Source organism: Callithrix jacchus, chromosome 14 (genome assembly GCF_049354715.1).
Source record: "Callithrix jacchus isolate 240 chromosome 14, calJac240_pri, whole genome shotgun sequence".
NCBI classification, from domain to species: domain Eukaryota; kingdom Metazoa; phylum Chordata; class Mammalia; order Primates; family Cebidae; genus Callithrix; species Callithrix jacchus.
Genome location: NC_133515.1, coordinates 52,963,939 through 52,991,535, shown reverse-complemented (window position 1 = coordinate 52,991,535; position 27,597 = coordinate 52,963,939). Strand labels below are relative to the sequence as shown.

At 41.6% G+C, this 27,597-nt stretch overlaps 1 protein-coding gene across 7 annotated transcripts; it reads left to right on the top strand.

Annotated features, from left to right (window-relative positions):
• Nucleotides 1–713: 713 nt before the first annotated feature.
• C14H2orf74 (chromosome 14 C2orf74 homolog) lies at nucleotides 714–27,238 on the top strand. Of its 7 annotated transcripts, none has more exons than XM_078349257.1 (6): nucleotides 16,166–16,299; nucleotides 16,395–16,588; nucleotides 16,834–16,947; nucleotides 17,038–17,218; nucleotides 18,011–18,197; nucleotides 27,223–27,238. In XM_078349257.1, exons 2-5 carry the CDS (start codon nucleotides 16,473–16,475, stop codon nucleotides 18,161–18,163), a joined length of 564 nt encoding a protein of 187 aa, XP_078205383.1. In that variant the 5' UTR covers nucleotides 16,166–16,299; nucleotides 16,395–16,472; the 3' UTR covers nucleotides 18,164–18,197; nucleotides 27,223–27,238. The 7 variants fall into 7 exon arrangements, with proteins under 7 accessions (XP_078205385.1, XP_054100932.1, XP_078205383.1 ...); XM_054244953.2 differs by lacking the exon at nucleotides 27,223–27,238 and adding an exon at nucleotides 23,224–23,305; XM_054244957.2 differs by lacking the exons at nucleotides 16,166–16,299; nucleotides 16,395–16,588; nucleotides 27,223–27,238 and adding exons at nucleotides 752–851; nucleotides 6,539–6,636 and having other exon boundaries at nucleotides 18,011–18,311.
• Nucleotides 27,239–27,597: the final 359 nt, after the last annotated feature.

The window sequence follows — 27,597 nt, the reverse complement described above, 5'->3', positions numbered from 1 at the left end:
ATATATAGGCTGATTATAGGGTCAGGAACACATGACATTCCTGGCCACATCAATCCAGTGCCAAAGAGAGAGTGAATAAGTGACAAAATTAGTTGGGAATGCAGTTGTTCTCATTTCCTCTCCATGCTGAATTTACTAAGCTCTGCTGTTTCCTAGTCAGACCACTTAAATTCATTCAGTTCACTTTTTCACTCATAAACCTGTGCTAAAAACTGCACCTGCAGCAATGGTTTAAATGATTAAATGAGATAATAATGTAAAAGTTCCTTATAAACTGCTTGCTTCTTTGTAAAAGTTATTATAACTACTTTTTAGTTTTTCTTTTGCATCTTTATTAATTTTGTCTCTCTCAATGGACTATAATGAGATTATGATCTCATCACAATTAATAGATTCTTCATTCCATTTTGTCTCTCATTAGATGAGACTATATTCATTTTAATTAATTAAAATGAATTATGTTATATAACCTTATAATAAATTATGACTTTTATTCTTCCAGCATGTCTTAGTTGTTTTTTAACATTTTCTAATCATTGCTCTCTCACTAATTGTCAGATGTTTCAGTGTAAGAACTCTTTCTAAGACAGCTCCTCATTTTTGATAAGGCCAGGTCAATAATTTGCAGAATATTCATTAACATTATTTAGTGATTCATTTAGTCAGATATTTCAGGGATATTTCACATTCGGTGCACCAGAAAACCATCCCGAGATGGAGGTTAGCATGCAGGAAATTTAGCAGGAAGTTCTCATGGAATTCACATCTGTGCAAGAAAGAGAACAGCAATATGGACTTGGCTAAGTCATCAGCCTGCTACAGAAAGCTGGAATAACTCTTCAGACTTGGAGGTAGGAAGACTTTATATCCCTGCATTTATCAATATTTGATTGCAGCCTCTCCCGTGGTGAGGCAAGACTTTAGAAGAAGCAGTTGTTTGCAACCAAGTTACTGCCCAAACAGGGCAACTTCTGATCAGAGGAACAGTCCTTCATTCCCGAAGGTGGCTCTGAGTGGTGTACAGTAGCAGGGAGAGAAGTGAGGAAGAAAAGGAAGGAAGACAAGCCACAGTTCAAGAAAAAAACACTACAGATTACCATTGACGTACCCTTCTCCATTCCACTTTCCTACACTCCCCTCACCACCTCCACCCCTCACCTACCCACCTCTGCCCCTACTGCCACCACCAACACACAGAGTCTTAACTTTGCACCCTTAAGGAGGAATGGTTTTACAACCCCTAAAAACAAATCCTTTGTTAAAAAAAAAAAAAAAAAGAAAGAAAAGCTCCTTCCCCTTGCTGCATGTCCTTACCAATTCTTAGAATTGACAGACTACTTTTTTGGTCAGTCTTGTGGGTATAAAATATTATCTGATTGTGTTTTCACTTTGCATTTCTGTGATCATTAGCCAGGTGAGCCTCTTTTCTTTATTTTTTATTGCATTTTAGGTTTTGGGGTACATGTGAAGAACATGCAAGATAGTTGCATAGGTACACACGTGGCTGTGTGATTTGCTGCCTTCCTCCCCTTCACCCACATCTGGCATTTCTCCCCATGCTATCCCTCCCCAGCTCCCCCCCGACTGTCCCTCTCCTATTCCCCGCAATAGACCCCAGTGTGTAGTGCTCCCTTCCCTGTGTCCGTGTGTTCTCACTGTTCATCACCCGCCTATGAGTGAGAATATGCGGTATTTCATTTTCTCTTCTTGTGTCAGTTTGCTGAGAATGATGTTCTCCAGATTCATTTATGTCCCTACAAAGGACATGAACTCATCGTTTTTGATGGCTGCATAATATTCCATGGTGTATATGTGCCACATTTTCCCAGTCCAGTCTATCATTGATGGGCATCTGGATTGGTTCCAGGTCTTTGCTATTGTAAACAGTGCTGCAATGAACATTCGTGTGCATGTGTCCTTATAGTAGAACGATTTATAGTCCTTTGGATATATACCCAGTAATGGGATTGCTGGGTCAAATGGAATTTCTATTTCTAGGTCCTTGAGGAATCGCCACACTGTCTTCCACAATGGTTGAACTAATTTACACTCCCACCAGCAGTGTAAAAGTGTTCCTATTTCTCCACATCCTCTCCAGCATCCGTTGTCTCCAAATTTTTTAATGATCGCCATTCTAACTGGCGTGAGATGGTATCTCAATGTAGTTTTGATTTGCATTTCTCTGATGACCAGTGATGGTGAGCATTTTTTCATGTTTGTTGGCCTCGTGTATGTCTTCTTTTGTAAAGTGTCTGTTCATATCCTTTGCCCATTTTTGAATGGGCTTGTTTGTTTTTTTCTTGTAAATCTGTTTCAGTTCTTTATAAATTCTGGATATCAGCCCTTTGTCAAATGGATAAACTGCAAACATTTTTTCCCATTCTGTTGGTTGCCAATTCACTCTAGTGACTGTTTCTTTTGCCATGCAGAAGCTGTGGAGTTTGATTAGGTCCCATTTGTCTATTTTGGCGTTTGTTGCCAATGCTTTTGGCGTTTATGGTCATGAAGTCCTTGCCTACTCCTATGTCCTGAATGGTTTTGCCTAGATTTTCTTCTAGGGTTTTCATGGTGTTAGGTCTTATGTTTAAGTCTTTAATCAATCTGGAGTTAATTTTAGTATAAGGTGTCAGGAAGGGGTCCAGTTTTTGCTTTCTGCACATGGCTAGCCAGTTTTCCCAACACCATTTATTAAACAGGAAATCCTTTCCCCATTGCTTGTTTTTGTCAGGTTTATCCAAGATCGTATGGTTGCAGATATGTTGTGTTGCCTCCGATGCTTCTGTTCTGTTCCACTGGTCTATATCTCTGATTTGGTGCCAGTACCATGCTGTTTTGATTACTGTAGCCTTGTAGTATAGTTTGAAGTCCGGTAGTGTGATACCTCCCGCTGTGTTCTTTTTACTTAGAATTGACTTGGCTATGCGGGCTCTCTTTTGGTTCCATATGAAGTTTAAAGTGGTTTTTTCCAGTTCTGTGAAGAAGGTCATTGGTAGCTTGATGGGGATAGCATTGAATCTGTAAATTACTTTGGGCAGTATGGCCATTTTCATGATATTGATTCTTCCTAACCATGAACATGGAATGTTTCTCCATCTGTTTGTGTCCTCTCTGATTTCGTTGAGCAGTGGTTTGTAGTTCTCCTTGAAGAGCTCCTTTACGTTCCTTGTTAGTTGTATTCCTAGGTATTTTATTCTCTTTGTAGCAATTGTGAATGGCAGTTCGTTCTTGATTTGGCTCTCTTTAAGTCTGTTATTGGTGTATAGGAATGCTTGTGATTTTTGCACATTGATTTTGTATCCTGAGACTTTGCTGAAGTTGCTTATCAGTTTCAGGAGTTTTTGGGCTGAGACGATGGGGTCTTCTAGGTATACTATCATGTCGTCTGCAAATAGAGACAATTTGGCTTCCTCATTTCCTATTTGAATACCCTTTATTTCTTTTTCTTGCCTGATTGCTCTGGCTAGAACTTCCAGTACTATATTGAATAGGAGTGGTGAGAGAGGGCATCCTTGTCTAGTGCCGGATTTCAAAGGGAATGCTTCCAGTTTTTGCCCATTCAGTATGATATTGGCTGTTGGTTTGTCGTAAATAGCTTTTATTATTTTGAGATACGTTCCGTCAATACCGAGTTTATTGAGGGTGTTTAGCATAAAGGGCTGTTGAATTTTGTCAAAGGCCTTCTTTGCGTCAATTGAGATAATCATGTGGTTTTTGGTTTTGGTTCTGTTTATGTGGTAAATTATGTTTATAGACTTGCATATGTTGAACCAGCCTTGCATCCCTGAGATGAATCCTACTTGATCATGGTGGATAAGCTTTTTGATGTGCTGTTGCAATCAGCTTGCCAGTATTTTACTGAAGATTTTTGCATCTATGTTCATCATGGAAATTGGCCTGAAGTTTTCTTTTCTTGTTGAGTCTCTGCCGGGTTTTGGTATCAGGATGATGTTGGTCTCATAAAATAATTTGGGAAGGATTCCCCCTTTTTGGATTATTTGGAATAGTTTCAGAAGGAATGGTAACCTCAGAAGGAATGTTCCTCTTTGTGTGTCTGGTAGAATTTGGCTGTGAACCCATCTGGACCTGGGCTTTTTTTGTGTGGTAGGCTCTTACTTGCTGCCTCAACTTCAGACCTTGTTACTAGTCTATTCATAGTTTTGACTTCTTCCTGGTTTAGGTGTGGGAGGACACAAGTGTCCAGGAATTTATCCATTTCTTCCAGGTTTACTAGTTTATGTGCATAGAGTTGTTTGTAATATTCTCTGATGATGGTTTGAATTTATGTGGAATCTGTGGTGATTTCCCCTTTATCATTTTTTATTACATCTATTTGGTTGTTCTCTCTTTTATTTTTTATTAATCTGGCGAGTGGTCTATTTTGTTGATCTTTTCAAAAAAACAGCTCTTGGATTTATTGATTTTTTGAAGGGTTTCTCATGTCTCTATCTCCTTCAGTTCTGCTCTGATCTTAGTTATTTCTTGTCTTCTGCTAGGTTTTGAGTTTTTTTTTTTAATCTTGCTCCTCTAGCTCTTTCAATTTTGATGATAGGGTGTCAATTTTGGATCTCTCCACTCTTCTCATGTGGGCACTTATTGTGATTTATTTTCCTCTAGAGACTCCTTTAAATGTGTCCCAGAGATTCTGGTATGTTGTGTCTTCGTTCTCATTGGTTTCAAAGAACTTCTTTATTTCTGCCTTCATTTCATTGTTTATCCAGTAAACATTCAAGAGCCAGTTGTTCAGTTTCCATGAAGCTGTGCGGTTCTGGGTTGGTTTCTGAATTCTGAATTCTAACTTGATTGCACTATGGTCTGAGAGACTGTTTGTTATGATTTCACTTGTTTTGCATTTGCTGAGGAGTGATTTACTTCCAATTATGTGGTCAATTTTAGAGTAGGTGTGATGTGGTGCTGAGAAGAAAGTATATTCTGTAGATTTGGGGTGGAGAGTTCTGTAAATGTCTATCTGGTTTGCTTGTTCCAGGTCTGAGTTCAAGTCCTGGATATCCTTGTTAATTTTCTGTCCGGTTGATCTGTCTAATATTGACAGTGGCGTGTTAAGTTTTCCACTATGATTGTGTGGGAGTCTAAGTCTCTTTGTAAGTCATTAAGAACTTGCCTTATATATCTGGGTGCTCCTGTATTGGGTCCATATATATTTAGGATCGTTAGCTCTTCTTGTCATATCGATCCTTTTACCATTATGTAATGTCCTTCTTTGTCTCTTTTGATCTTTGTTGCTTTAAAGTCTATTTTATCAGAGACGAGAATTGCAACTCCTGCTTTTTTTTGCTCTCCATTTGCTTGGAAAATCTTCCTCCATCCCTTTATTTTGAGCCTTTATGTATCCTTGCATGTGAGATGGGTTTCCTGGATGCAGCACACCGATGGGTTTTGGCTTTTTATCCAATTTGCCAGTCTGTGTCTTTTGATTGGTGCATTTAGCCCATTTACATTTAGAGTTAATATTGTTATGTGTGAATTTGATACTGCCATTTTGATGCTAGCTGGCTGTTTTGCCTGTTAGTTGATGCAGATTCTTCATTGTGTTGATGCTCTTTACCATTTGGTATGTTTTTGGAATGGCTGGTACTGGTTTTTCCTTTCTATGTGTAGTGCCTCTTTCAGGAGCTCTTATAAAGCAGGCCTGGTGGTGACAAAATCTCTGAGTACTTGCTTGTTCGCAAAGGATTTTATTTTTCCTTCACTTACGAAGTTTAGTTTGGCTGGATATGAAATTCTGGGTTGAAAGTTCTTTTCTTTAAGGATGTTGAATATTGGCCCCCACTCTCTTCTGGCTTGTAGGGTTTCTGCCGAGAGATCTGCTGTGAGTCTGATGGGCTTCCCTTTGTGTGTGACCCGACCTTTCTCTCTGGCTGCCCTTAGCATTTTCTCCTTCATTTCAACCCTGGTGAATCTGACGATTATGTGCCTTGGGGTTGCTCTTCTTGCGGAATATCTTTGTGGTGTTTTCTGTATTTCCTGGACTTGAATATTGGCCTGCCTTGCTAGGTTAAGGGCCTCTTTTCTTATATTTGTTGCCCATTCATGCTTTGTCTTTTAAGAAGTATCTTTTTCCTATTTTGCCTTTCCCTTTTGTTTATAGGAGTTAGAAAAAAATGTATTCTAGGCTGGGCATGGTGGCTCATACCTGTAATCGCATCACTTTGGGAGGCTGAGACGAGTGGATCATTTGAGGTCAGGAGATTGAAACCATCCTGGCCAACAAGGTGAAACTTGGTCTTTGCTAAAAATACAAAAATTAGCTGTGGCACATGCCTGAGGTCCCAGCTACGCTGAAGCAGGAGACTCGCTTGAACACGGGAGAAGGAGTTTGCAGTGAGCCGAGATCATGCCACTGCACTCCATCCAGAGCAAGACTCTGTCTCAAAAAAAAAAAAAGAAAGTATTCTATGTGTTGGATCCTTTAAAGATTATTTGTGTGGCAAATATTTTCTACCAGTCTGCGGGTTGTCTTTTGTTTGTTTTTTTGTGTTTGTTCGTTTGTTTTTTGAGACTGTCTTGCTCTGTTACACAGGCTGGAGTGCAGTGGTGTGATCTCGGCTCACTGCAACCTCCCTCTCCCGGGTTCAAGCAATTCTTCTGCCTTAGCCTCCCGAATTTCTGGGACTACAGGTATGTGCCACCATGCCCAATTCCTGGCTAATTTCTTTTTGTATTTTTAGTAGAGATGTTGGCCAGGCCTGTCTCAAACTCCTGACCTTAGGTGATCCGCCTGCCTCAGCCTCCCAAAGTGCTGGGATTACAGTGTGGTTTACCTTTTAACATAATTTCTGTTTTGTTTTTAACGTTGGAAAGGAATATATATATATTTTTTGATATGGAATTTCGTTCTTGTTGCCCAAGCTGGAGCACAATGGTGCCATCTCGACTTACTGCAACCTCTGCCCCCAGGTTCAAGCAATTCTCTTGCCTCAGCCTCCCAAGTAGCTGGGATTACAGGTGCATGCCACCACACCTGTCTAATTTTTGTATTTTTAGTAGAGGCAAAAATCCCACCATGTTGGCCAGGCTGGTCTCGAAATCCTGACCTCAGGTGATCCACCTCTGCTTCCCAAAGTGCTGGGATTATAGCATCAGCCACTGTACCTGACCTGTAAAGGAATACTTTAATAAAATTATTTTCATTGTTTTGGAAATAGAGGAGAGTTTTTTTTAACTAATTAAAAAATCTGACACTAATGTTTATTACTTACTTGGATATCCTCTTGTGTGAAGTGCCTATCAAGTCTTTTGCTCATCTTCTATTGTCTTACTGGTTTACAGGAGTTCTTTATATATTCTGAACACATGTCCTTTGTAAGTGAATAGTCTTTGGCTTTTTTTTTTTTTTTTTTTTTTGAGGCGGAGTCTACCCCTGTCACCCAGGCTGGAGTGCAATGTCACGATCTTGGCTCACTGCAACCTTCGTCTCCTAGGTTCAGGTGATTCTCCTGCCTCAGCCTCCTGAGTAGCGGGGATTATAGGTGCATACCACCACACCTGGCTAATTTTTTATTTTTAGTAGAGACAGGGTCTCACCATGTTGGCCAGGCTGGTCTTGAATTCCTGGGCTCAAGTGATCTGCCTGCTTTGGCCTCCCAAAGTGCTGGGATTATAAGCATGAGCCACTGTACCAGGCCTATTTTTTTTTTAAATCCCAAAGACTTTAAAACTCTGTGTTTGCTTCTGAAAGATGGCTAGGTGCACTAGTGATGTCAGAGAAATGTAATCCAATCAGAAATTGAGATAAATCAGGATTGGGTGTTAGTGTCTGTGAAGCCGGTCTAGTCAACCCTTTTCTTGGAGTGTGACCATTTGGACTTCAACCTGGATCCTGAGCATTTTCCCTGAATTCATGTTCCCCTAGTGTGACGACTCTGTCCAAAGCCCTGTTCAGCTTTTCAGCTGTGTCTTCTGAAATTGGAAGATTGGCAGTGCCGAAATACAGGGCTCAAATATCTGTATTTCCATCTTTCTGAAAATATTGTTTTTCTTTTTTTTTTTTGTTTTTTGAGACAAGATCTCACTCTGTCACCCAGACTGGAGTGCAGTGGCACAATCTTAGCTCACCGCAACCTCCACATCCGAGACTCAAATGATTTTCCTGCCTCAGTCTTTCGAATAGCTAGGATTACAGGCACCCGTCACTACTACCCAGATAATTTTTGTATTTTTAGGAGAGACAGGGGTTTCACCATGTTGGTCAGGCTGGTCTCAAACTCCTGACCTCAAGTAATCCATCTGCCTCAGTCTTCCAGAGTGCTGTGATTACAGGCATGAGCCACTGTGCCTGGCCAAAAATTATGTTTCTTGATATTTAATGGTTGTACATATTTTGGGGGGGGTACCTGTGCTATTTTGATAATATGTATTTAATGGTAATGGTCAGATCAGATAATCACCTCAAACATTTATGTTTTCTTTGGTAGGCACATCACAGTTCTTCTAGCTACTTTGAAATATATAATAAATTATCATTAACTATATTTTCCTATTGTGCTATTGAATACTAGAACTTATCCTCCTATCTAGCTAAATTTTTGTCCCATTAACCAACTTCTCTTTGTCTCCCCTTCCTTCTTCCCTTCCCATCCTCTGGTAACCACCAGTTTACTCTCTGTCTCCATGAGATCTACTTTTTAGCTCCCACATATGAATAAGAAGATTTGATATTTGTGTTTTGTGCCTGGCTTATTTCACTTACCATAATGACATCTGTTCTATCCATGTTGCTGCAAATGAGAGGATTTCATTCTAATATCCTATTGCGTATATATACCACATTATCTTTATCCATTCATTTGTTGATTATATATCTTGACTATTTGTGAATAGTGCTGCAATAAACATGGGAATTCAGGTATCTCTTCAATATATTGATTTTCTTTCTTTTGGGTATATACTCAGCAGTGGGAGTGCTGCCTCATATGGTACTTCTATCTTTATTTTTTGTTTTTTGTTTTTTTGAGGTGGAGTCTCGCTGTGTAGCCCAGGTTGGAGTGCAGTGGAGTGATTTGGGCTTACTGCACCTTCACCTTCCAGGTTCAAGTCATTGTCCTGTCTCAGCCTCCCAAGTATCTGGGATTACAAGTGTGCACCACTATGCCTGGCTAATTTTTATATTTTTAATAGAGACAAGATTTCACTATGTTGGCCAGGCTGGTCTTGAACTCCTGACCTCAAGTGATCTGCCTGCCTTAGCCTCCCAAAGTGCTGAGATTGAAAGCGTGAGCCACTGCACCCAGCCCTATTTTTAGTTTTTTAAGGAACATCCATACAGTTTTCCATAGTGATTGTACTACTTTATATAGTCCCACTAATAGTGGGAATATAGTCCCCATTCTGACCAGCACTTGTTATTTTTGATAATACCTATTTTAACTTGGGTGAGATGATATCTCATTGTGATTTTGATTTGCATTTCCCTAATGATTAATGATACTGAGCATTTTTTTATATACCTATTGGGCATGTGTGTCTTTTTTTGAGAAATGTCTCCTCAAGTTCCTTTGCCCATTTTAAAATTAGATTTTTTAATCTTTTGCTATTGTGTTGTTTGAGTTCCTTATATATTCTGGTTATTAATCCCTTATTGAATGGATAGTTTGAAAATATTTTCTCCCATTCTATAGAGTGTCTCTTCTCTTTGTTGTTTCCTATGCTGTGCAGAAGCTTTTTAGCTTGGTATTTGTCTATTTTTGCTTTGGTTGCTTGTGCTTTTGAGGTCTTACCAAAAAAATCTTGGCCCAGATCAGTGTTGTGTAGCATTTCCCCAATGTTTTCTTCTTTTTTTTCGAGACAGAGTCTTGCTCTATTGCCCAGGATTGAGTGCAGTGGCACAGTCTCGGCTCACTGAAACCTCCACCTCCAGGATTCAAGCAGTTATCCCATCTCAGCCTCCTGAGTAGCTGGGACTACAGGCACATTTTTGTATTTTTAGTAGAGATGAGGTTTCACCATACTGGTGAGGCTGGTCTTGAACTCCTGACCTCAGGTGATCTGCCAGCCTTAACCTCCCAAAGTGCTGGGATTATAGGCGTGAGCCACTGTGTGCCCAGCCACCAATGTTTTCTTCTAGTAGTTTCATCATTTGGGGTCTTTATTGAAATCTTTAATCTATTTTGAGTTGGTTTTTGTGTATGGTGAAAGACAGGGATCTAGTTTCATTCTTCTGTATATGGATATCAAGTTTGCCCAGCACCACTTATTAAAGGAGACTGTCCTTTCCCAAATATATGTTCTTGGCATCTTTGTCAAAAATGAGTTGGCTATAACTGCATGGATTTATTTCTGGGCTCTCCATTCTGTTCCACTGATCTGTGTGTCTATTTTTATGCCAGTACCATGCCGTTTTACTATTGCTCTGTAGTATTATTTAAAGTCAGTTAATATTATTTCTTCAGTTTTGCTCTTTTTGCTTAGTGTAGCTTTGGCTGTTCTGTCAAGGAGTATCTTTCATTTCTTTCATTCTTTAGAGAAAGAGTCTTGTGTCACCCCAGGTTGGAGTGCAGTAGAGCTATCACAGCTCACTGCAACCTGGAACTCCTGGGCTCTAACGATTCTCTTGTGTCAGCCTCCTGAATAGGTGGGACTACAGGGGTATGCCACCACACCTGGGTAATTTTAAAAAGTATTTTGTTGGCCAGGCGCAGTGCCTCACACCTATAATCCCAGCACTTTGGGAGGCCGAGGTGAGTGGATCACCTGAGGTCAGGAGTTCGAGACCAACCTGAGCAACATGGCAATACCCCGTCTCTACTAAAAATACAAAAATTAGCCAGGAATGGTAGTGGGTGACTATAATCCTAACTACCCGGGAGGCTGAGGCAGGAGAATTGCTTGAACCCGGGAGATGGAGATTGCAGCGAGCCAAGATCTTGCCATTGCACTGCAGCCTGGGCGACAGAGTAAGACTCTCTCTAAAAAAAAAAAAAAAAAAGGACTGGACGTGGCGGCTCATGCCTGTAATCCCAGCACTTTGGGAGGCTGAGGCAGGCAGATCATGAAGTCAGGAGATTGAGACCAGCCTCACCAACATGGAGAAACCCCATCTCTACTGAAAATACAAAATTAGCCAGGTGTGGTGGTGCATGCCTGTAATCCCATCTACTGGGGAGAATCATTTAAACCCAGGAGGCGGAGGTTTTAGTGAGCCAAGATTACATCATTGCACTCCAGCCTGGACAGCAAGAGCGAAACTCCATCTCATAATTGTAGTGGCTGGGCATGGTGACTCACATCTGTAATCTCAGTACTTTGGGAGGCCAAGGTGGGCAGATCACCTGGGGTTAGGAGTTTGAGACCAACCTGCCAACATGGTGAAACCCTGTATGTACGGGCGTGGTGGCACATGCCTGTAATCCCAGCTACTCAGGAGGCTGAAGGAGGAGAATCACGAATCCAGGAGGTGGAGGTTGCAGTGAGCCAAGATCGTGCCATTGTGCTTTAGCTGGGTGACAAGACCAAAACTGTCTCAATAAAAAAAATTTTTTTGTTATTGAGATGGGGTCTCACTATATTGCTCAGGCTAGTCACTATATTGCACAAATTCCTGGGCTCAAGGTATCTTATCACCTTGGCCTCCCAAAGTGTTGGAATTACAAACATGAGCCACTGTGCCCAGCCTACCTCTTTCTCTCTCTTTCTTTCTGTCTCTCTCTTTCTTTCTTTCTCTTTCAGAGTCTTGCTCTGTTGCACGATCTCAGCTCACTGCAACCTCCACCTCCCAGGTTCAAGCAACTGTTGTGCCTCAGCCTCCTGACGAGTTAGGATTGCAGGCATGTGCCACCACATCTGACTAATTTTTGTATTTTTACTAGAGATGGGGGTCTCACTATGTTGCTCAGGCTGGTCTCAAACTCATGACCTCAAGTGATCCTCCTGCCTTGACCTCCCAAAGTGCTGGGATTATAGGGGTGAGCCTCTGCGCCAGACCAAGCCTTAAATTTTCAACTGATGTACTTGAGCATAGTATTCTAAAATCATATAGAGGTAGATGAATTTTAAAAACCAGGTTATTTTTCCATACAGTGTCCCCATAGTCTCCATTGAAATGATGGAGCTTTATTGTGTGGTTTCACATGTTCCTCTGGCCCTTATGTTTACTCTACACTGGTAGATTTAGAGACTTGTTCAGATTCAGATTCAAATGTTTTCAAGGAAGTGGGGCAAGACTACTCTATAGGTGATGATGTGTAATTCCATCAGGAGACACACAGAACCTCGTTGTCTGTTCTGTGATGTTAACAACAGCAGTGCGTAGATCCACTGACTCCTGATGAACTTCAAAATACTGGAATTCCAGTATGGTTCTCTCTGTTTTTTGTCTAAAATATGTTTTTTTTCTTTCTTTTTTTATTATCGAGACAGGCTTACTCTGTCACCCATGCTGGAATGCACTGGTGTGATCATGGCTCACTGCAGCCTCTACTTCCTGGGCTCAGGCAATCCTCCCACCTTAGCCTTTTGAGTAGATGGGACTGCATGCTCCTGCCATCATGCTCAGCTAATTTTTTTTATTTTTTGTAAGATGGGGGTCTCTCCCTGGTGCCCAGTCTGGTCTTGAACTCTTCAACTCAAATGATCTTCCCACCTCCGCCTTCCAAAGTGCTGGGATTAGAGGCGCATAAGCTGCCATGCCTGGCCCTTCTTTTCAAATATATATTTGACCTCCTTTCAGATGTATTTTTATCAGAACGCTCTTTTTAAATAGACTGTGAGTTTTGCTGACTTTTGAAAAGATCCACCTTCCTCGCCTCTGCTGAGCATCAGGATATTCTGTCTTCCCTGAGTGTAACAGACTTCTTCACCCTTGCTTACAAGGCAAATCCCAAAGGGGGTTTTGGGCATACTCAGTTATAGAACAAAGCCTATAGTTGTGATATGTTAAGAAGTGAGATTTAGTGGTTATTATTGATTCTATGGGTTGGCTTAGGTCAGCTGAATCGTTGTTCTGTCTCACTTGGCATTGGTTAGGATTGCTCATTTGGGGCAAGAATTTAAAAGATGACTTTATTCACATTTGGAGCCGCATGGGAGCTGTTCTCTCCAGCAGGATGGTCAGACTTCCTACCTGGTACCTCAAGGCTTCAGGAGGATGAATGCAAAAGCTACTCTGTCTCTTAAGGGCTTGGTCTGAATTGGCACAGTGTTTCTTCTGTCACATTCTACTGGTTTAAGCAGGTTACAGGCCAGCTCAGGTTCAAGGAAAGGGAAAACAACTTCCCCTCTCAATGGGAGAAGAGACGTGTATACACAGGATGGGAGGAATTGCTGGCTGTCATCCTTGCCTATAAGCTACCACAGAAAGAAAAGTGTAGGGTGCACATTTTTGCTTTGAAAATGTAAGTGAGGTCATTCACATTTTAAGATGAACAAAATGCCATTTAAGAAACAAAACTCACCTTGGGGACTGTATGGGTAAAGGGTTTAGAAATCATATGTAAAGAATTTTATAGTTGAGAGGAAGGAAGTTTTTAGTGAATGGACATCTGAATTGAGGAGGGGTGTGAAGGGGAGGCATACAGTCTATGAAAGAAGGGTTTAGCAATACTGTTTCTCTTCAAACACAGAGAAGGAGCTGAGTAAGTGTTCCTCACCTGAACCCCAACTGAGAGAATGGAATTCAGGGTCTAGCAAATATTGTTCTTGGTTTGTTGGTATAGAAACCACAGAGAGGGGAGTGTTCCCTGACTCACCCCTCCAGCATGAGAGAAGCAACAAGAATAGAAGGAGAATGGGGGGTCCAAGAAGCTGCATGTATGTTTTGTTTTTTTTCTTGAGACGGAGTCTTGCTCTGTCATCAGGCTGGAGTGCAGTGGTGCAATCTCAGCTCACTGCAATATCTGCATCTCGGGTTCAAGCGATTCTCTTGACTCAGCCTCCTGAGTAGCTAGGTGTATAGTTGCATGCCACCACACCCAGCTAATTTTTGTATTTTTAGTATAGACGGGTTTCACCATGATAGCCAGGCTAGTCTCAAACTCCTGACGTCAAATGATCTGCCTGCCTTGGCGTTGCAAAGCGTTGGGATTACAGGCGTGAGCTACCGCACCTGGCCAAGAATCAAGTCTTAAAGGATTGAGAGGTGGGACAGGTAAAGGGCTGAGTATTAAGTTTATTCACATTATTGTGCTACCACCACCACTGTCCATCTCCAGAACTTTTTCATAATTCTAAACTGAAACTCTACAGCCATTAAACACTGATTTCCCATTTCTCCCTCCCTGAAGCACCTGTTAACCATGATTCTGCTTTCTGTGTCTATGAATTTGACTATTTCAGATACCTCATGTTAAGTGGAATCATACAACATGTGACCTGTTGTGACTGGCTTACTTCATTTAGCATTATGCCCTCAAAATTCATCCATGTTATAACATGTATCAGAATTTCATTCCTTTTAAAGCTGAATAGTATTCCATTTTGTGTATATGCCACAGTTTTGTTTTTTTTTGAGACAGAGTCCCACTCTGTCACCCAGGCTGCGGTGCAGTGATGCAATCTCAGCTCACTGCAACCTCCATCTCCGAGGTTCAAGTGATTCTCCTGCCTCAGCCTCCCAAATAGCTGGGATTACAGGTGCCTGTCAGTATGCCCAGCTAATTTTTGTATTTTTAGTAGGCACGGGGTTTTGCCACATTGGCCAGGCTGGTCTCGAACTCCTGACCTCAGGTAATACACCCCCCTTGGCCTCTCAGAGTGCTGGGATTACAGGTGTGAGCCACCGCCGCCACCACCACATTTTATCTATCCATCCTTCAACTGACATTTGAGTTTTTTCACCTTTTGGCTATTTTGAATAATTCAGCCATGAGCAAGGGTGTACAAATATCTGTTGAGTCCCTGCTTGCAATTCTTTGTGTATATACCCAGAAATGGAATTATCGCATCATATGGTAATTCTTTACTTAATTTTTTTGAGCAACTGCCATACTGTTTGCCACAGTGACTGTACCATTTTACATTCTAACCAACAATGCACAAGGTGCCTGTCAGTATGCCCAGCTAATTTTTGTATTTCCAGTTTCAGTTTCTCCATATTCTCGCCAATACTTTTTCTTTTTAAAGTAATCCCCCAATTAAGTGTGAGATGGTAACATATTGTAGTTTTGATTTGCACTTCCCTAATGATTAGTGATGATCATTTTTTCATGTACTTATTCTTCATTTGTATCTCTTCTTTTGAGAAATATCTTGAAATCCTTTGCCTGTTTCAAAATTGGGTTTGTTGTTGTTGCTGTGTTGTAGGAGTTCTTTATATATTCTGGATATCAGTTCATTAATAGATTATGTGATTTGCAAGTATTTTCTTGCCATGGAATATGATGTTAGCTGTAGGATTTTCACATATGGCTTTTATTATGTTGAGATAGGTTTACTTCTTTTCATTTCTTGAGTGGTTTTATCATGAAAGGGTGTTAGATTTTTGTCGAGTGTTTTTTCTGCATCAGTTGAGATGATCATGTGTTTTTTTTTTACCTTTATTCTGCTAATGTGATGTATTATATTGGTTGCTTTTTGTGTATTAAACCATCTTTGCATTCCAGGAATAAGTTCCACTTGGTCATGGTGTGTAATCCTTTTAATATGCTACTGAATTTGGTTTCCTGGTACTTTGTTGAAGACTTTGCATTCAATATTCATAAAAGATATTTGTCTGTAGCTTTCTTTTCTTCCAGTGGCTTTGGCATCAAGGTAATGCCAGCTTCATAGAATGACTAGTAAGTGTTCCCTCTTCAATTTTTTGAAAGATTTGAGAAAGATTGGTGTTAGTTCTTCATTAAATGTTTGGTAGAATTTCACAGTGAAGCCTTGGGCTAAGGGCTATAGAGAAGGATTTCATAAGAAGGAAGTAGACCAATTGTTCATGGTCGGTGAAAGAAGCAATAAAAGAAACAGGCTCAGGTTAGGAAAGGAATGATGGTATTTGGAGAGTAAGGAGAAAATTCTTTCCCAGAGAATGGTCAAGACAATCCCATATGGCCTCTAACTTGGACCTCTCAGAGGAGGGGAAGAACAGGCAACAGCCTTGTGGTTCTCCAGCCTCCAGGTGATGGGCTGAATTAGACTGGCACTGTGGTCTCTGTTACTCAAGGGCTCCATGATTCTATGATGTCACTGAAGAGAAGAATGGGGAACTGGACTCAGCTCCAGCTGCTCTGATTCCTCTCTCCTCTGGATCCTGATGGTTTTTGGGGTGAGGGGACGTGAGCTGCGTGATCACACATGTCCTAGCTCAGACTCCCCTCTGGCCACCTCAGCTTCCACCACATTTATGGAGAGAAATTAGCCAGTGTGAGTCAACTCCGCAACAAGCAGAGCATCTTTTATGAAGCTAAACTGACCAAAAGAACAACAAAGAAAACAGCCTTTTATTCCTCTGTTTCTAGAAAACTTAAAGAACAAGAGAACTACATCCAAATTGAGCTGGAAAAAAATATTTGGACAATCTGTGATTGTGAGAGTGGATGAATCTTCTAGCTAAACCTATGAGCTTTGAAACCACAGCAATCACTTTCTTCATCATCCTTCTAATTTGCTTCATTTGCATTCTCCTCTTATTGGTGGTCTTTTTATATAAATGGTATAAATCCATGCTGATAATTGGGATCAGATTTCAAGTCACATTAGCAAATGTATCTAGAAATAATGTAAAACAATTTAAAATAGAAAAAGTAGTAATACCATAGCTATCTACTTTTTTCATTTCAGCATTTTAGAAATGCTGATTTTCTGTTTAAAAGTGAAGTTTCTATGCCACACCTTAAAATCGGGGCCATTCTTCTTTTTCTGAATTTGTGGCTTTTTTTTTTTTTTTTTTTTTTTCAGTTTCCAAGGCAGGAAAGATACAGACACAAGGAAAGCACCTTGCACAGATGCGAACGGAGGTGTAGACTGTGTAGCTGCCAAAGTGGTGACAAGCAATCCAGAGGACCATGAAAGGTGAGTGTGGCACAGGATATAACAGAGGCTATTTTCTGTGTGTTACCGAGGACGCATAAATGTTTAAAACTCTATGGATTGACTTTCTAGGGTCTTAATGCAAGTTGTGAACTTGAATGTGCCAATGAGGCCTGGCATTCTTGTCCAAAGACAGAGTAAGCAAGTGTTGGCCACATCCTTAGAAAACAGAAGGGACATGAAGGCAGAAGAGGAGAACCAAATAAATGAGAAGCAAGAGATTGAGAATGCTGGAGAAACTGGTCAAGAAGAGGTGATATGTTTTTCTACTCTCAAAGGGCAGATTTAGAATTTGTTTGATTGAAAAGAAGGTAAATTCCTTAGCTTTATACCTCATAGGAGATGGAGTTGCCTGTAACTTAGGTTTGTAGGTAGAATGACTCCAATGCCCACAGTCATTTAAGCCATTCTGGTTGCTTATCAGTTCATGTTACTAAACCATTACATATGCCAAGTCTAGAAACTTGCTCAGTCTTCATTCTTACATTTGTACTTTTCTTAATAATTCCTCTTCAGTTTGTTTTTCTCAGAATTTTAGAATCTTAGCGCTGTTAAGAGATCTAGGGATCCATTGCTCTCCTGTTTCCAATGAGAAAACAAAATGAATTGTTTACCTCTCCAGTGCGGCCAAGCTCAGGCCCAGACCGTGGCTCCCTGTGCTAGTTACAAAGTCCTACAACAGCATGCAACATGGCTGGAGCCTTCTCGAGTTTCATGTCTGGGATTCCCTAACATGAACAACTCACATGCCCTCCCACCCCATGGCCATGCCCAGTCCACGACAGAATGATGGTTCAGATGGCTCTTGGGTTTGACCACTTTGTGGAGAGAATTACACATCACCAAATGTTATTTGACTATGTCAGTGTATGCTTTTATAGCCATAAAAATGTGAAAATGTGATCATGACGGATTATTACTGCTTTCCTATATCATTTAGAAATGCTTTTTCTGTTTTTCTTTAACAGTGTATATATAATTTTAAAAGCAGCGGATGTCATAAATTGATTATTTGTTTATATTGTTTGTCCTCATTCTCTTGCAGGATGATGGTTTGCAGAAAATACACATATCTGTCACTAGAACTCCTTCTGTTGTTGAAAGCCAAAAAAGACCTTTAAAAGGAGTGACATTTTCTAGGGAGGTAATTGTTGTGGATCTTGGAAATAAACACCCTATGCCTCAAAGCTATACTTGAGAACATAAAGAGAGAAAATGAAGCTCCAAAAAGGGTAAGAGTGAAAGAAAATGTAACCTTTAACTAACATTGAAATGACTGAGGGTACAAAATCATGTTGAAACAGCAAAACAATGGGGAATTAAGCAAATAAATATAGCATATTACCATTTTGCAGAAAGGAGTGGGCCACTCAGAGCTTGAATATAGTTTTTTAAAATTCAAATCTGGGTTCAAGGAAGTGATTATATTGCCCTTAAAACTGTCTACTCAGCCAGGTGCAGAGGCTAACGCCTGTAATCCCAGCACTTTGGGAGGCCGAGACAGGCAGATCACAAGGTCAGGAGATCAAGATCATCCTGGCTAACATGGTGAAACCTCATCTCTACTAAAAATACAAAAAATTAGCCAGGTGTGGTGGTGCACGCCTATAGTCCCAGCTATTTGAGAGCCTGAGGCAGAAGAATCTCTTGAACCTGGGAGGCAGAGGTTGCAATAAGGTGAGATGGTTCAACTGCACTCCAGCTTGCACAACAGAGGAAGACTCAGTCTCAAAAACAAAACAAAACAAAACAAAAAATGCACAAACAACTGTCTACTCAAACTCTGTGTGGCATGTAAATAAAGTGGTTTGTGTTTGTACAGATCCCTATTAGGTACATCATATTGAAGGGGGATTTTTAAAAATAATGCATGTTCTTTCTGATCATAAGCATTCATGACCAAATAACATTACAGCTGTCCTCATGGGAGCTTCCATAACTGTGGTCTTCTGCTATATAATCCCCATTGAACTCAGTCCTGAAACTTTTCTTATACTGACAACTGCTTTTTTTTTTTTTTGAGACGGAGTTTCGCTCTTGTTACCCAGGCTGGAGTGCAATGGCGCGATCTCGGCTCACCGTTCCTCTGCCTCCTGGGTTCAGGCAATTCTCCTGCCTCAGCCTCCTGAGTAGCTGGGATTACAGGCACGCATCACTGTGCCCAGCTAATTTTTTGTATTTTTAGTAGAGACGGGGTTTCATCATGTTGACCAGGATGGTCTCGATCTCTTGACCTCGTGACCTCATGATCCACCCGCCTCGGCCTCCCAAAGTGCTGGGATTACAGGCTTGAGCCACCGCGCCCGGCTTTTTAAAAATTGGTACAGACTGGGTGCAGTGGCTCATGCCTGTAATCCCAGCACTTTGGGAGGCCAAAGTTGGTGGATCCCCTGAGGTCAGGAGTTCGAGACCAGCCTGGCCAACATGGTGAAACCCCATGTCTACTAACAATATAAAAATTAGCCAGGCATGGTGGCATGCCTCTGTAATCCCAACTACTTGGGAGGCTGAGGCAGGAGAATCGCTTGAACCTGGGAGGCAGAGGTTGCAGTGAGCTGAGATTGCACTTCAGCTTGGGTGACAGAGTGAGACTCGGTCTCAGAAAAAAACAAAAACAACAAACAAAAACACAAACTGCTAGCAACAACAAAACATCCTATTACTTTAGGCAAATCCTAAGATTATACTATCCTTGATTTCAGTGGTTTAAAATTTGCTGTGCATGTGTGGAATATGACAGTACAGACTGGTAGGACACCATCCACACAGCTGCAGTACACATTTGTGAAATGTCTAAGGGGCTCTGAGAGAAAAAGCAGGAAATGTAGCATCTGATTCAGAGGCCTAGCCCATTGTCATGCGGATTTTCCATAAATGTTTGTGGAATGATTGAGAGTATAAGTGATAAAATATTTTAGAATGTGGAACTATTGCCAAATGGGGTGTATTGACACCCTCTGCTGAGGGGCATGTCACTGTGGGCTGGGACCATCCCACTGTGAGGAGGAAAAGGGACTTAGACAAATGGAAGGATTAGATAGATGAGACGAGCAGCTGGGGAAGAACATGAGTCAAGGCAAAGAGGTGAGGATGTGTATTGGGTTTGGTTGACGCCATTTGGCTGGCGGTGAAGTTGGATGGAGAGGAGAGTTGAGGGGCAACAGTGAAGCGTGGTGAGAAGTCAAAGTGAAGTTCACTGAGGACCCCAGGTTAAGGGTATAGAGTGGGAAATGGATCCAAGCTCTGTAGACTGCGGGGGAGGGTGCCTGCAGAAATATTCAGAGTCTCTACAAGCATTAAGTTTTTTATCTTTCACCTATAATAATACTAAATTAAAAAGAGTTTTCATTTCAGTAAAATATATATAACATGAAAATTGCCAACGTAACCATTTATTTTATTTTATTTTTTGAGACAGAGTCTCACTCTGTTGCCCAGGCTGGAGTGGAGTGGCACAATCAAGGTTCATTGTAGCAGTGACCTCCAGGGCTTAAGCAATCCTCCCACCTCAGCCACCAGAGGAGCTGGGACTACAGGCACATGCCACCAGGCCCAGCTAAGTTTTGTATTTTCTGTTGAGACAGGATTTCAGCATGTTGCCCAGGCTGGTCTCGAACTCCTGAGCTCAAGCAATCCACCCACCTTGGCCTCCCAAAGTGCTGGGATTACAGATGTAAGCCATCATGGCTGGCTTCATCTTAGCCATTTTTAAGTGTACAGTTTAATAGTGTTTTAAGTACATTCACATTGTGGTGCAACTGTCACCACAGTTTTGTAGAAGTTCCAATAGAGGAAAATGATGGGAAAATTGGCTATCAATACCTATAACCATATAGACACATGGAATCTGAGAAAGCCATCCAGATCATGACTATAATGTGAACAACAGCACAGTCAACAGAAGAGCATCTGGCATTTGAATTTTATTGGTTCTAAATGTCCATTTGAATTTTATTGGTTCTATGCTTTTGTTTGTATTTGATTTTTAAATTTCTTTCAGTTTTAAAGTTGGATGAAAGCTCTTAGGTTAGGGAGTTGATATCCAAATATACATACATTTTTGAGATGGAGTCTCACTCTGTCGCCCAGGCTGGAGTGCAGTGGCACAATCTCGGCTCACCGCAACCTCCACCTCCTGGGTTCAAGCGATTCTCCTGCCTCAGCCTCCCGAGTAACTGGGACTACAGGCATGCGCCACCATGTAGTAGAAATGGGGTTTCACCATATTGGACAGGCTGGTCTCAAACTCCTGACCTCGCGATCTGTCTGCCTTGGCCTCCCAAAGTGCTAGGATTACAAGTGTGAGCTACTGCGCCCAGCCGGGCTTCTAAATATTTTTAAGTTGCACTATAATAAATAATCTTAGGCAATAATGGAAGAAGTCCATGAGAGCTTTCCACCAGGATTAAGTTATTGAGGATTACCAACTAGGAGGTGGTAAATGGAGATGGCTACAGTGTCAGTTTAGGTTTGAAGGATGTGGATCTGGAATAGGAGTTGGCAGAATGTAATAAGAAGATGAAGAAAGAGTAAGGCACATCACTTACTCCTCCCAGATGTGGGAGGAGCGAGAGGAAGTCGCAAAGATGGTTCCTGAGTTTGTGTACCTGCGAGACCCTCAGAAATAGGAGAGTCCAGAGAAGTGACTAGGGCAAAAGGATTAGGCAAGTTTTAGCTCTGTTGAATTTGAAGTATTGGCTAGAGATTCAACTGAAGATGCTCTGTGGACAGTGAAGCTGTAGGGCTCCATGTTTCTATCTCCTAAGCTATGGCTGTAGAGAAAAGTTGAGCAATTTTTTCTCAATGCTTCTTGGTGTTTCTCTTGCAAAGGTGGGATCAAAGTTTACCTCTTTAATTAGCTGTTCGTCCAGGGACTTTCTTCAAATGACTACTCCAGACAGGATATATCACCCAAAAGCCAAAAGGGCAAAGCTTGATAAAGCCTGAACTACTTGAAAATTTTTTTTTTGCTTATTAAAAAAAAACATAAAGTCAAAACCTCAACAACAAACTGGGAAGGGCTGTTTTTAAAACACTTTTATACTGAAATAATTTCAAATTTGTGGAAGAGTTGCAAGAGTAGTACAAAGAACTTCACTCAGATTCCTCAGTTAACAGTTTACCACAATGGTATTATCATTTTATCTCTCCATATATACATATTTACATTTTTATGGCATTTGAGAGCACATATTTCAGCACATATTTCTGAAAATCTGTGACATTCTCCCAGATAACTGCAGGTCAACCATCAATTAAGATCAATTCACTATTACCATCTGTCTTATCCACAGTCCCCATTCAAAATTTGCCAGTGTCCCAATTTAATATATATATTAAATATATATGTATGGAAGAACACGTATATAGATACATCCCTTCCATCATGTTCTGGTGGTGAGAAGCAAGTCGCTAAGTCCAGCCCATGTTCAAGGGCAAGGAGATTTCCTTCAGAAGAGGAAAGTTTCAAAAAAGCGGTGGACCACAATATCCATTTTTGTAGCTATCTATCCTTATAAAAGACCATGAGCTCACGCCAGCACTTCCAATTCCAATCCAACAGGGCTTATTCTAGCTTTGCCCACTCCATATTTGTAACCCCCTTCACTAATAATGAGAAATCTGGCTTCCCTTATACTCAACTTACTTATTGCCCAATCCTTTGTTTATCACGATTCTACCAAACACAGGGTCAAGTATCCTGAGCTCTGGCATTATAGACTTTGGTGATTCTTATGCTGGGAAACCGTTGTGTGTTTGTTTTTTTTTTTTTAATTTACAACCAAAGGTTGATTTCCTTATAAAGAAATGATTAAGAACATTCAGATGCATAAGAAATTATTTCACCCACAGGAATAAGAAAATATGAATCACCTAGTTTTAATTTGGCAAAAATACATATAGACAGAAAAATAAATGGCCAAAAAACTTTATTTTTATGATGCTCACCTGACTTCATAAAACTAAATTGAAACAATAAGATATGATTTTTTAAAATCTATCAAACATTAGAAAGATGGCTGATACTGGTGAAGGGTTAAAGAGGAGGAGGAAAAGAATTCTCATTAGACAAAAATAATTGACCCTCAAACAACATGGGCTTACACTGTGTGGGCTCACTATGTGCAGATTTGTTTCAGTAAAAGTCACTCTGAATGTGCGCCTGCTTCTCCTGCCTCCCCTTCTACCTCCTCTACTTCTTCCACCTCTGCCACCCCTGAAACAGCAAAACCAACCCCTCTTCTTCCTCCTCTTCAGCCTACTCAGCATGAAAACGATGAGGATGAAGACGTTTATGGTGATCCACTTCCACTTAATGAATAGTAAATATGTTTTCTCTTCCTTATGATTTTCTCTCTTTTTTTCTTTTTGAGATGGAGTCCATCGCCCGGGCTGGAGTACAGTGGCATGATCTTAGGTCACTGCAACCTCTGCCTCCCAGGGTCAAGTGATTCTCCCACCTTAGCCTCCCAAATAGCTGGAATTACAGGCACTCGCTATCATGCCCAGCTAATTTTTGTATTTTTTTAGAGGCAGGATTTCACCATTTTGGCCAGGCTGGTCTTGAACTCCTGACCTCAAGTGATCCACCCTCCTTGGCCTCCCAAAGTGCTGGGATTACAGGTGTGAGCCACCACACCCGGCCCTCCTTATGATTTTCTTAGTAATTCTTTTCTCTAGATTACTTTATTCTAAGGATATGGTAAATATGCATAACATACAAAATATGTGTTGATCAACTTTTCTAGATAAAGCTTCCAGCCAACAGTAGGCTAGAAGTAGTTAAGTTGTTGGGGAGCCAAAAGTTATATGCAAATTTCTGACTATGTGGAGGAGTCAGTGCCCCTAAAATCCCATGTTGTACAGGGGTCAACTGTGTAAGTTGGTAAATCTTCTGGAGGATAACTGGGCAGTTAACTATCAAAATTGAAAGTATATGCACCTTTCTATCCAGCATGCCACTGGCTAGAATGTACCCTGTGATACACTTTCAATACTTTACTCATGTATAAACTTGCCTGTTTCCTCCAAGTGAGGTTCAGGGAAAGAGAAAGAGGAAGAGGGAAAGAGCGAGCAAGAGTAGAGAGGTAGGCAATACACCAGCAAGAAGATGGTGAGTCTTGGCTGGGCACAGTAGTTCATGACTGTAATCCCAGTACTTTCGGAGGCTGAGGTGGGCAGATCACCTGAGGTCAGGAGTTCAAGACGGGCCTGGCCAACATAGTGAAACCCCATCTGTACTAAAAATATAAAAATCAGCTGGGCGTGGTGGCAGGCACCTGTAATCCCCAGCTACTTGAGGCTGAGGCAAGAGAGTCACTTGAACCTGGGAGGTGGAGGTTGCAGTGAGCCAAGATTGCACCACTGCACTCCAGCCTGGGCAACACAGTGAGACTCTGTCTCAATTTAAAAAAAAAGGGGGGGGCAGTCTTTTGGTTACCTAATCCTGTAAGGAACATCCCATCACTTTTGCTGTAGTCTGTCCATTGGAAGCAAGTCGCCAGGTCAAGCCCACACTCAAAGGGAGGGGATTACAGAAGGGCACGAACACTGAGAGGGAGGGATAGATGAGCGTCATCTTAGAGGCTGCCTGCCACAGAGACTCAGGTTGGTACTGCCCCAGGTGACGAGGAAAGCAAACATCAATTATCTCAGGAAGTACTTGACTTCAGAAGAGGTGAAGAGCAGTTTTAAGACACTGCCAAGTGAAGGTGCTCACTGGTTTCAGAGCTATTAAAATGTCTATGCCATGTGCGGTGGCTCACACCTAAAATCTCAGTGACTCAGGAGGCTGGGGTGGGAGGGGATCACTTGAGCCCAGGAGTAAGAGACTGAAGTGAGCTGTGATCACACCACTGCACTCCAACCTGGGTGACAGAGTGAGATCCTGACTCTTAAAAAAGTCTGTGATACAATTTACTGACAGAGGGGGCTCTCTGAGTGGTGAAGGAGACAACAAGGAAGTTTTGCAGAGGAAGAAACTAAAGAATTGGTGCTAGAGGCTTAGGTGGAAAGGGCCCACCAGGCAAAGCATCCTGAAAGTGCAAAGGCACGGGTGTACTGGAGAGCCCAGGTAGACTGCTGTGTGGAGCGCAAGCAATGCTGTGACAAAATGGGCTGGAAGGGCAGGCTGGGCCAGACCTCCAGTGAGCCATGCTAAGGGGTGGGCATAGGGAGCCACTGACGAGTGTTAAGCAGAGTAAGCGGTTATATTAGAGAGATTGCATGAGGCTCCGTGGGGGCTGGAGGGGAGGGGAAAGAGACTAGCAGAACAGAGAGACCATTAGGAAGACCTTGCAAAGATCCAAGCAAAGATCCATTTGTGCCAAGCTGGCTTCTTCTTAACTGTCTTCAGCTCAACAATCCTTCATATTTTGGTCTCCCACAGTTACTAGCAGTGGAATCTAATCCTAATGCAGACAGATGTAATGCTATTTCCATTTCACAAACAATGAAGTACATAGAGATTAAGGAACTTGCCTAAGGTCACTCATTTGGTAAGTGGCAGAGCTAAGACTTGGATTCAAGCATTGGGCTTCAGAGCCTGCCACTGTGGGCAGCCGGTGTGGGCCACTGCTGCTAGAGGAGACATAACTCAGCACGTTTGCTTCACTGATAGTATAAAAAGACTTCACGCTGGCTTTTGCTTCCACCTCAAAATGTCTTCATTTTTGTCTTCTCACCCATTCTGCTTTGTGCCCATCCTACTTTCCACTTGTTCCTTTCCTAACTTGCACATCTTTGATGATGTGATCCTTCTTTCTTCTGGAAGGAACTCTCCCATCTCTCTACCTGTTGAAATTCCATTCATCCATTAAGGCCCAGTTCTTTTATATCCCTCCCACAAATGACTTCATCCATTCTTATGAATTGATGTAGTCAACAAATATTTAGTGAGATCTGGTGTGTGCTGGGCACGAGAGATTCTGCAATGTGCAGAACAGATGAACTGTTAGTTGTAAGCTATTGTACTTATCTTTGGGTTTGCTACAGCAGTGGCTTTCAAACTTAAAAAAAAACATAGTCTAATTATAAATATCAACACACACACACACACACAGCCCCCAATGATTTAAGAAACAGTATTTACCTTTACTATGTGTAACCACTCTGATCATTTAAATTCAATTCTATTCTATTTCATTAAGATGAAAATGATGGTTGATACCTCCTGTAAAATTTTACCTCCTCTAAAATTAATTTTATAGGCCACTGATAGCCTATTAATAGGCTGGAACACACTAGTTTGAGAAATACTCATTCCATTCTTCACCCAGTCATCTAAACAAAGATTTCCTTGGTGCCCAGTGTGTTCTGGGCCCAGCTCTGGCATCAGGATAAAGAGGAGAAAGAGTATTTGCCCTCAAGTCGCCTTGAGGAAGAAGTGAAGAAACAGAGCTTGAGAGCAAAGGCTACACAGTGCTATGTGTTCTGTGGCAGTGTTCTTGGGACAGATGTGCATGCTGGTTGCTCAACAAATATTAAGGGAATGAAATCAAACTGAGGGATAGGCACCACAATTATAAAAAGAAAATGGAATCGTGACTTCCTCAAAATCAGACTCTTAGCAGCTCATGGGTCTACTGTGATGTGAAACCCACATCCAACTCCTGATTCTCTAGTGCATTGCTAATAAGTCAATCCTGGGCTGAGCACAGTGGCTAATGCCTGCAATCCCAGCACTTTGGAAGGCTGAGGCGGGCGTATCACCTGAGGTCAGGAGTTCAAGACAAACCTGGCCAATACAGTGAAACCCTGTCTCTATTAAAAAGACAGTAATTAGCTGGTTGTGGTCGTGCATGCCTATAATCCCAGCTACTTGGGAGGCTGAGGAAGAAGAATCGCTTGAACCTGGGAGGCGAGGCAGAGGTTGCAGAGAGCCGAGATTATGCCACCACACTCAGCCAGAAAGAGTGAGACTCCATCTCAAAAAAAAAAAAAAGGTCCATCCTGGATACCTGGATATGTACATTTCAACCCCTTTCTCTCAAGACAGAGAAAGTGTGGTGGAGTTAGTTGTGTTTAGAAAAGATGAAAATAATCTGGGTTTACCCCAGCACAGGTTGGTTATGAAAGGACATACTTGAGAGGATTTTGCATTTCTTCCTCCAAAGCCTGTCAGTGTTGTCACCCTCACTTGCTGCAGGTAAGCTGCCCTGGGAGGTCGTCCTCTTGCCACCTCCCTTGCACCCTCTCCCAAATCAAAACAAGAGAAACATCCATTCTGATCTTTCTCCTTGGGTCTTCCTATTGCAGGCTCATCCTTTGGACTCATCTCTTCCCATGGCTTCTGGGACAAGGCTGCACCACCTGTCCCTCTTTTCACTAGCTGATTCCCACCGGCGGATGAAAACATTTAAAGGGAAAAGGCAAAATCTCCCTTCATCCACGTCCCTATTTCACTACTGTCCAATTGTCTTACCTGTCCTTGCCCAACACTCCGAAAGCACAGTCTCCACTCTCTCACCTCCCATTCACCTGTCACCCATGACCCAGCTTCTGCCCCATCACTCACTGAAACTGCTCTCTGCAAAGGGCCCAAGGACATTCTTTGTTGTCACATCCAATATATATCTCTATGTATCTTTATCATCCGACTGGTACTTTTCCACACTTGATGCCGATGAAGTG

Bases quoted from the DNA above. Each gene is read 5' to 3' on its own strand.
- C14H2orf74 (XM_078349257.1), top strand. From the start codon at position 16,473: ATGAATCTTCTAGCTAAACCTATGAGCTTTGAAACCACAGCAATCACT. The intron at 16,948-17,037 runs GTGAGTGTGGCA...TTGACTTTCTAG, and splicing joins AATCCAGAGGACCATGAAAG to GGTCTTAATGCAAGTTGTGA. The intron at 17,219-18,010 runs GTGATATGTTTT...ATTCTCTTGCAG, and splicing joins GAGAAACTGGTCAAGAAGAG to GATGATGGTTTGCAGAAAAT.